Genomic DNA, 10,000 nt, shown 5'->3' on the forward strand with positions numbered 1-10,000 from the left:
CTATAAAATATTCCCACATGCATCATGCACAGGATATAAGAGCAGTATGTTTCTCTGGTAATTTATTTTAAGTATTTGCACTGTGTAAAAGCATTCTTTAACAGCTGTAAGTATATACAGATGGTATGCATGTGTGTTTTACCTGGTCATAGTAAAAGGCCTACCATTTTCAAAATGCTGTTGCATGTTTTAAGGTATTTTCTCTTTTAGTTTTTATTTATTAAGATATATACTAAACTCCACAAATTTCTTACTCTTTGGAATGTCCTGTCTTTTCCTTTTTTGCTGATAATGTTCATAATATTTACTTTCACAGTGCACTGTTGGTGACACCTGTTGTCATTAGCTATTCAAATAGAATGTCATTGATATTTATTCTAGAATGCTTTACAAACCAAAGGATGCACTCCTGGTACAGCTAGCCAAAGAAGTCCGTAACCATCCAAAAGTTATCAGGATAAGATCTGATTTAAGTATAAAGACATGAACCCTCTTCTGGAATGAACAGAATTAACCCAAAGGTGCTGGGGATGGCCTGTACATGCATGCCAAACCCACTGTGAGTTTAACTTATTAATTGTTTATACACATAAAAGGCTCCACAAATAATAAGTCACCAGTGAGCCAAGTACAAGTACTACTTGTCCTTGATTTTCAAAAATATTTTGTTGTATCTAATATTGATTTTAGTAATGTCAATAACACTATAATAAATATAATTTATATAATAATAATAACAGCACTGATATTAATAGCATTAGTATAAAAGACATTTTTCCTGCAAACTCAAGGAAAGGTGAAATCTGGTGAGGTCACACAGTCTACTAATTGACTCCTTTGTGGCTAAGCACTTGCAGAGCAATGTGTGTTCAGAGAAATTTCACAAAACAATACTACAGTGAACACAACATTTCCTAAGAGATTTTAGGTTAAGATAATTTCAAATGAAACTTCTTTCTACATTATGATATTTGGAATGAAGTAAAGAAGAAAGTATGCAAAGAAATAAACATTTTGTTCTTTAACTCTATCACCAAGTTCATGCACTATCCACTTTACTCTGTTTACACAGATGGTTTCACAAATGCCTTGTCACCAATAACTAGGCTTTCCTGGCCTCACCTGTTTACTCCATTCCTTGATTTTCTTGTGATTTTTTTTTTTTTTTTAGTTCAGTTATTTTTATTATGGCTGATAGAATCATTTATGTGTGAAGCTAATAAAAGAAAACCACAGTGGAGAGTGCATATGGCTTAACATATTGTACAGGGGATGTATGTACATGCCATATTCACTGCGTCTTTAGTTTATTAATTATGTTCACACATAGATAGCACCACAAGTGCTTAGTCTCCAAGGAGGCCATTACCAATCCTTCCTGTCTCACCTGTTTACCCCCTTTCCTTGATTTTTGGAAATATTATGTTGTATTTCCTATTGTTATCAGTTTTGTCAATATCATTATAATAATCAAAAGGTCTGTAATAGTAAGAAGAGTCTTGTTACTGGTGCTTGAAAACTCCTTAGTGGCTGAGGACTTGTGGAACCATCTATATGAAAAAGAGTTCACAGAACTACTGTGGGTATTACATGTTCCCAGTGGCAATTGGTTAATTGTTTAATCAAATGTCCATGTGCTCACTATGTCAAGCAATGTATGAGGAAATATGTGAAATATGTCTAAGGAAAAATATAAAAAAAGGTTGCTATTATGGATTTTGGGAAACATTCATGAGAACTAAGACCCTTAGACCACATGTACTGAGTCACTGAGAAGTGACACAGTATCTGGAAGTCAGTAAGGGTTTTCATATATATATTTATATATATATATATATATATATATATATATATATATATATATATATATATATATATATATATATATATATATATATATATATATATAATATATATATATATACATATATATATATATATAGAATATATATATATATATATATATATATATATATATATATATTTATATATAGAAATATATATAGACAGATATATATATAATATATATATATATATATATATATATATAATATATATATATATGTCTATATATGTCTATATATATATATTATATATATATATATATTTATATATATATGTATATATAGACATATATATAGACATATATATAGACATTACTTACTATTATTAGATAAGAAAATGAGGCTTATAAATGTTGCCTCCTGTAGATGAACAGAACCTATCAAGTCAACCCAGATTATTGATGCATAGATGATATGAAAGAGAAGGGGGAATATGCACTAGAGACAGTGATGTCACTTATTGGTTAAAGGCGTTTTCATTTCTTCAAACATTTCTATTTTATAAAACATAGGTTTTTCATCTCCTTTCTTATATAGTGCTTTATAAATACTCTGATATGAAAGAAAATTTGTTTCAAAATTAGTTTATATTTGTTTATACAGTAACAGGGCTTGTATTTTTATACTTATATGTTACCAGATGAAATCCTACCCAGTTACTTCCAGGGTGACAGCAAACTTCTTTGACTAGCTGTACAATGTCTAATATTTTTTATCATTAGATAACATAGGATATGCTTTTCGAATGCATGCTCTAAAAAGAATATGATTAATTTAGGTTTTGTTGAATTGTTCATTGCATGCACTTTTTAAATATATGATATAGTTAAATTGGTAGTCTAAAGCTCTGTACATATTGTGTTCAAACTGTCAAGACAACTAACTGCCCATGCATAGTATAGCCACTTACCTGACCTATCTGAAGACTGACTTCCAGTTCTGCAATAATGCCATAACGCTGTGAGCACTCCTCACAATTCAGAAGAGAATGAATTTGAAATAGTTGATTATTATAGTAAATATATAGTGTTGGAAAAAAATGTTCCAGGTCTACAGTCTTACTGTTTCATTCCGTAATCTGTACATTTCAAAGGTCATTAAATACCAGCATAGATAATACTTTCTTGCTAAATGAAAACTAATATTGGAATTATTATTGGGTTTACTTGTCACCCCATGCCAGTATTTCAGCATCACTATAACCCTTTCCCGACAGGTGGCATGTACATACATACCATGGCATGCCTGGACTATCTGCCAGGGCATGTACGTACATGCCATGGTGTATGTATGGCCATGCCATGAGTTTTTTTTTTGTTACAATTATGGCAAAATAATATTTTTTTGCCACTGAAAATGTAGTTTTTAACACTTTTTCTCATTTTTCTTATACTATGCATTTCATAAAGGCTTTTCGGGCTTCCGAGATTAGCGTAAAAATAATTACCTCGGTAATCGACTACATTGGCCAGAGATATTATATAGTATTCAGTATTATATAGTATTCATGTAAAACCATGTGAAAATACCAATATGTATTTTTGAAAAAAAGAAAAAAAAAATCACGTATTTATAAAAACACTGAACATAAAAGATATCTATATGGAAGTGATAATATAAACCTGTTGAAACTAAAGTTATCTAATGAAATAACTTGGGAAAAAAAAAAAAAAAAAAAAAAAAAACTACGGTTTCAACTCCATGATGCCACACACTACTTATTTTATTCAGACTATAGAGCGAATAATGATCAACTATGGAGTCTATATAACAACAAAAATATCCTGCAGTCTTGATTTATCAGGAAATATGGCAAATTGGAAAATAATGATTTTGAAAATACAACATATGCTCTTAGTATTAGAGAAGAAAAGGCAAGGGATGCTGGTATTGGGCATGAGCAATCGCGCATGCTAGGGCGACGATTTAAGCCCCCGGCAGCAAGGCCCGGGCCACTATGAAAACTACCCGTCGGGAAAGGGTTAACCTGGGAGGGTACTTTTTTTAATCAAAGAATTGGGAAATAGGTAAGGTCACATCAAGCCTATTATTTGACTCCTTGGAGGCTGAGCACCTGTGGATTCGTGTGTGCACCAAAATTAACAAGTACAGAAGACAGTACACATACCTGCATAAAATGGGTTACGATGGCTTTCATAGTTCATATTGCAGTTAAAATCAAGGATGTATGGATGCCAACAGTATTCCACAGATTGGTTGCATATGGCACAACGAATTCAGAATTTGAGGCTGGTCAAAATGAAAACACAGAATATAATCGGTTACTCATACAAAAAATTTTGCCTAAGAAGAAGCTATCATGCACCTTAAATCATTCAAAAATAACTCTTGTAACACTAAAAGGTATTGTAGATATTGGTTTAGTATAAGAAAAAAAAAGAAAAGGTACTGCTGTTAGGAACTGTGTGTGAAGTGAACTGGTCATCAGACTTGATACATTAAAAAATCTTCAACTTTCAGTTTTTCTACTGTCATCATTTTAATTGCTTACTTATCCTGACTTTTTATTATATATTTGTTTTCATAAGATCACATTACATTTGTAGTACAGTTCATGAGCTAGGCTGGCATGTGCAAATTCAAAGAATTGTATTTGTATAAAAGTTACCCTGTATTTGAGGTAGCATATTCCTTATATTCTGAAGAACTTAGTTTAGAATTGTGTTGTTAATAGTTTTCTTTTTATTATTATTTCAGATGGTTAGGAACATGTAACTTTTTTGTGTGTAAACAGTTAAGAAAATATTTTGTGTACTGATATTCAATGTCTCTGATTTAGTTCAGTGCAGAAAACGCATGCTCTTATTGATATTGCTTTTACTGATTAGTGTACTATTTAAATTTGGAGGGATGAGTGAACAAAAAAGGGGGGGGAAAAAAAGAGGAGAAAAAGAAAAAAGAAAAAGGGAAAAAGAGAAAGGGGAGGGGGGGGAAAAAAAGAGAGAGGGGGGGGGAGAGAGGAGGGGGGGGAAGAAGGGGAAAGGGGGGAAGAGAGAGAAAGAGGGGGGGGAAAAAGAGAGAGAGAGGGGGGAAAGAAGAGAAAAAGGGGGGAAAAAAAAGAAGAGGGGGGGGGGGGGAGAGAGAGAGAGAGAGGGGAGAGGGGGGGAGAGAGAGAGGAGAGGGGGGGGGGGGAGGGAGGGAGGGAAAAGAGGGGAGAGAAAAGAGAGGGGAGAGGAGAGAGAGAGAGAGGAGAGAGGGGGAGAGAGAGAGAGAAGAGAGAGAGAGAGAGAGAGAAGGGGGGGGGGGAGGGGAAGAGGAGAGAGGGGGAGAGAAGAGAGGGGGGGGGGGGGGGGGAGGGGGGAGAGAGGAGAGGGGAGGGGGGGAGAGAGAGAGAGAGAGGGGGGGAAGGGGGGGAGAGAGGGGGGGGGGAGGGGGCCCAGAGAGGAGCGAGAGAGAAAAGAGAGAGAGAAAGGGGAGAGAAGAGAAGGGGAGAGAGAGAGGGGGGGAGAAGGAGGGGGGGGGAAGAAGAGAGGGGGGGGGGAGAGAAAAAGGGGAAGAAGGGGGAGAGAGAAAAGAAGAGAAGGGGGAAGAGAGAGAGAAAAGGGGGGAGAGGAGAGGAGAGAGAGAGGAGAGAGAGAAAATGAGAAAAGAAGAGAGAGAGAGAAGGAGAGAGGGGAAAAAGAGAGAGAGAGGAGAGGAGAGAGAGAATAGAAAAGAAGAAAAGGGGAGAGAAAAAAGGGAAGAGGAGAGGGGGAGAAAAAAAAGAAGAGAGAGAAAAAAGAAAAAGAAGAGAGAGAGAGAGGAGAGAGAGAGGAGAGGGGAAAAAAAGAGAGAGAGAGAGAAAAAAGAGAGAGAGAGAGAGAGGGAGGGAAGAGAGAGAGAGAGGGGGGGGGGGAGAGAGAGAGAGGGGGGGAAGAGAGGAGAGAGAGGGGGGGGAGAGAGGAGAAGGGGGGGAGAGAGGGGGGGGAAGAGAGGGGGGGGGGGAGAGAGGGGAGAGAGAGGAGAGAAGAGAGAGAGAGGGAGAGAGGGAGAGAGAGAGAGAGTGTGAGGAGAGAGAGAGGGAGGAAGAGAGAGAGGGGGAGGAAAGAGAGAGAGGGGGGAAGGAGAGAAGAAAAGAGGAAAAGGAGAGAGAGAGAGAGAGAGAGAAGAGAGGAAAAGGAGAGAGAGAGAGAGAGAGAGAGGAGGAGGGGAAAAGAGAATGGGGAGAGAGAGAGGAAGAGAAAAAAGAGAAAAAAGGAGAGGGGGGAGGAGAGAAAAAGAAGGAGAGGAGAGAAGGAGGAGAGAGAGAAGGAGAAGAAGAGAAGGGGGGAGAGAGAGGGGAAGAGAGAAGAGAGAGAGGAGAAAAAAAGAAGAGAAGGAGAGAGAGAGAGAAAAAAGAAAAAGAGAGAGAAAAAAAGGGAAAAGGAGAGAGAGGGGAAAAAAAGAGGGAGAGAGAAAAAAAGAGAGAGAGAGAGAAAAAGAAAAAGAGGGAGAGAGAGAGAGAGAGAGAGAGAGAGAAGGAGAGGAGGAGAGAGGAGAGGAAGAGAGAGAGAGAAGGGGGGAGAGAGAGAGAGGAGAGAGGAGAGAAGAGAGAGAGAGAGAGGGGAAGAGAGAGAGGGGGGAGAGAGAGAGAAGGGGGAGGGAGAGAGAGAGAGAGAAGGAGAGAGAAGAGAGAGAGAAGGAAAGAGGAGAGAGAGGAGAGAGAGAGAAGAGAGAGAGAGAAGAGAGGAGAAGAAAGAAAAAGGGGAAGAAAAGGGAAAGAAAAGGGAGAGAGAGAGAGAGAGGGGGGGAGAAAGAGAGAGAGAGAGGAGAGAGGGTGAGGAGAGGGGGGAGGAGAGGGAGAGAGAGAAGGGGAGAGAGAGGGGAAAAAGAGAGGGGGAAGGGGAGGGGAAAAAGAGAGAGAGGGGAGGGGAAAAGGGGGAGAGAGAGAGGAAAAGGAGAGGAAGAAAAAGAAGGAGAGAGGAGAGAAGAAGAGAGAAAAAGGGAGAGGAGAGAAGGAAGAGAGGAGAGAGAGGAGAGAAGAAGGAGAGGAGAGGGAGAAGAGAGGGAGAGAGGAGAGGAAACGAAGGAGAGAAAAGAAGAGAGGGGAAGAGGAGAAAAAAGAGAGAGAGGGAGGGGAGGAAGAAGAGGAAGAGAGAGAGATGGGAAGAAAAGAGAGAGAGGGGAGAGAAAAGAAGAGAGAGAGAGAGGAGAGACAGACAGAGAGAGAGAGAGGGAGACAGACAGAGAGAGGGGAGGGGAAAAAGAGAAAAAAAAAGAGAGAGGGGGGAGGACAGACAGAGAGAGAGGAGGAGGGGGACAGACGAGAGGAGAGAGGAGAGACAGAAAAGGGGAGAGGAGAGGAGGGGACGGGACAGAGAGAGAGAGAGGGAGACAGACAGAGAGAAGGAGAGGAAGACAGACAAGAGAGAGAGAGGAGAGACAGACAGAGAGAAGAGAGGAGAGACGACGAGAAAAGAGAGGAGAGAAAACGAGAGAGAGAGGGGAAAGGGGAAGAGGAGAGAGGGAGAGAAGAAGGAGGAGAAAAAGAGAGAGAGAGAGAGAAAGGGAGAGAGAGAGAGAAAAAGAGAGAGGAGGGAAAAGAAGAAGAGAGAGAGAGAGAAGGGAAAGAGAGAAGGAGAAAAGAGAGAGAAAAAAAAGGGGGGAAAGGAGAGAGAGAGAAGAGAGAGAGGGAAAGGGGAGAGAGAGGGAGAGAGAGGAGGGGGAAAAGAGAAAAAAGGGAGAGAAGAGAAAGAGAAGAGAATGAGAAGAGAGAGAGAGAGAGAGGAAGAGAGAGAGGAGAGAGAAGGAGAGAAAAGGGGAGAGGGAGGGAGAGAGAAAGAAGAGAAAGAAGAGGAGAGAAAAGAGAGGGGGGAAGAAAGAGAGAGAGAGAGAGAGAGGAGAGAAGGAGAGAGAGAGAGAAGAGAGAAAAAGGGAGAGAGAGAGAGAAAAGGGGAAGAAGAGAAAGGAGAGGAGAGGAGAGAGGAGAGAGAGGGAAAAAAAAGGAGAGAGAGGAAAGGAGAGAGAGGGGGAGAAGGGGGGGGAGAGAGAGAGGGAGAAGGGAGAAGAGGGAAAGGGAGAGAGGAGAGAGGGAGAAGGGAGAGAGAGAGGGGGGAAAAGGGAGAGAAAAGGAGAGAGAAAAAGGAGAGAAGGGAGAAGAGAGAGAGAGAGAGAGAGAGGGGAGAGAGAGAGAGAGAGAGAGAGAGAGAGAGATAGAGAAAAGAGAGAGAGAGAGAGAGAAATGAGAGAGAAAGAGAGAGAAATGGGAGAGAGAGAGAGAGAAATGAGAGAGAGAGAGAGAGAGAGAGAGAGAGAAAGATTTCCCATAGGTCATTAAACCATTCTTCTATGTATATGTAGAATATACAAGAAATGTAAAAACTACAAAACTGTTAAGTAGTATATATTGGGTATGAATGTAAAATGGGACAATGTCTACAAATTTTGAGGGGGAAAAATCAGTGAAAATTCTACATCAGTCTGTGGTTTGGCTCACAACAGGTATGAAGTTGATGACTTCATAGTGTCGCCCCCGTCCAATGAGGATGGGGGATTCTTTCACCTGCGTTATGGTCGAGCTCCAAGCCCCCGTCCCTCCACCTATGACCGTATCAACCAGGAGCTGGGCATGACAGTCGAGGTGTGTTTCTTCCTTAAGACAAAAATGAATATTTAAATACTATTTTGTTTGTGTATTCAGTGTGATGCCCCTTTTCAAGTGTTACTTTTCAAAGAAGATATAGAAATTGTAGTTATTTTTATAACCATTGTCATTATATGTTGTTGTTTTTTTGTGTGTGTATATGTATGTGTGTAATTTTTGGATGATCATTTGGTCTCTGTGATATAGCAGAATGCATCTAATTTTATAATGTACATTTTTTTTTTTCCCCCTTTTTTTCCTTGATTTGCTTTTTTCTTTTTGTTTGTGTTTAGTATATTTCAAAGGACAAAAAATGGCATTTTTTTTTTTCTACTACCAAATATTCTCTTAACCCATTTGTGACAGGATGCTTGTATATGTGCCCTGTCCACCCTGATTTTATATATAGATTGCTTTACAAGTTTATAGTCAGGAATGACACAATAGGCCTGCCTGATCTCACTGGTTTATCCTTGTCCTTTGATGTTCAGAAACTTTTTGTTTTTAGTATTGTTTGTAATAATATAATGATGATAATGTCAAAGGTGATCATGATTATCATTATGCTAATTATAGTAGTAGATATAACTTTTCTCCTGAAAATACAAGGAATGGGGTAAACAGGTAGGCCTAGTAACTGACTCCTTGGTGACTAAGTGCTTGTGAAGCCAGCTCTGTTTAAACAAAGTTGACAAAGTAAAATGGCAGTTGATTGAGCATGTTGCCAGTGCCATTGGGTTAATGCTTCATCCAAAATATAGATACACAAAAAACAAATGATCAGCAATACAAAAACTGAACTTTGCACAAAGTATGGCATGGGCAGGTAACCATATACTCATTAACCTGCTGCTGCTGGAGATGGCATGTGTATGCTTGTCATGCCCACTGTGAGTTTGGATTATTAATTGTCTTCACACATAGATGGCTCCCCAAATACTAAGTCACCAACAAGCCTAATTGCAAATACTACCTTTCTTGCATGTCTACCCTTATCCTTATATTTTGCTGTTTGTTATGTCAATAACATTATGATGATTATAATATCTATAATAATAATAATAACAGAATTGATATTGATAGCATTAGTAGAAAAAAAATCTGCAAACTCAAGGAAAAGTGAAATCAGGTGAGGTCACAAGGTCAACTAATTGACTTTTGTGGCTGAGCACTTGTGGAGCCATCCATGCGCAAAGACATTTCACAGAGCAGTAGTACAGTGAACACAACATTGTCCTTGCAATGTGGGGTTAACTGTGTTATTGTTACTTAGTATATGAATTAGTCCAGAAAGTAGAAGCTGGAGAAAACTATATTGTTGATATTGTAACCAATGGGTTGAGAATTAAGAGCAGGTGTATTAGTAAGTGTGTAAAACCATCAAAAATTTATCAAGTTAAAGGAATATTATGCTCTTCCCTTTTTCTACTTCAGTTCACTGTCAGTATTTCCTTAAGCTTTCTATAACTGCTTGTGCCTTGAAGCAGAACTTCTGTAATTATTTCTAAGGTCAATACACCTATTAGAGTAGAATTCTGCATACTAACTACGCTTGTAGACTATTCCACTGATAGTATGTATTGGGTTCTTGATA

The 10,000-nt window shown here is 39.0% G+C and overlaps 1 protein-coding gene across 1 annotated transcript in view; it reads left to right on the plus strand.

Annotated features, from left to right (window-relative positions):
• Positions 1–10,000, plus strand: part of LOC119572198 — a 20,725-nt gene that overhangs the window by 8,210 nt on the left and 2,515 nt on the right. The window contains exon 3 of the mRNA XM_037919170.1: positions 8,265–8,403. Within this exon, the coding sequence (XP_037775098.1) occupies positions 8,265–8,403 (139 nt within the window). The remainder of the gene's footprint in view (positions 1–8,264; positions 8,404–10,000) is intronic.

This window comes from Penaeus monodon, chromosome 4 (genome assembly GCF_015228065.2).
Source record: "Penaeus monodon isolate SGIC_2016 chromosome 4, NSTDA_Pmon_1, whole genome shotgun sequence".
In the NCBI taxonomy this organism is placed as follows: domain Eukaryota; kingdom Metazoa; phylum Arthropoda; class Malacostraca; order Decapoda; family Penaeidae; genus Penaeus; species Penaeus monodon.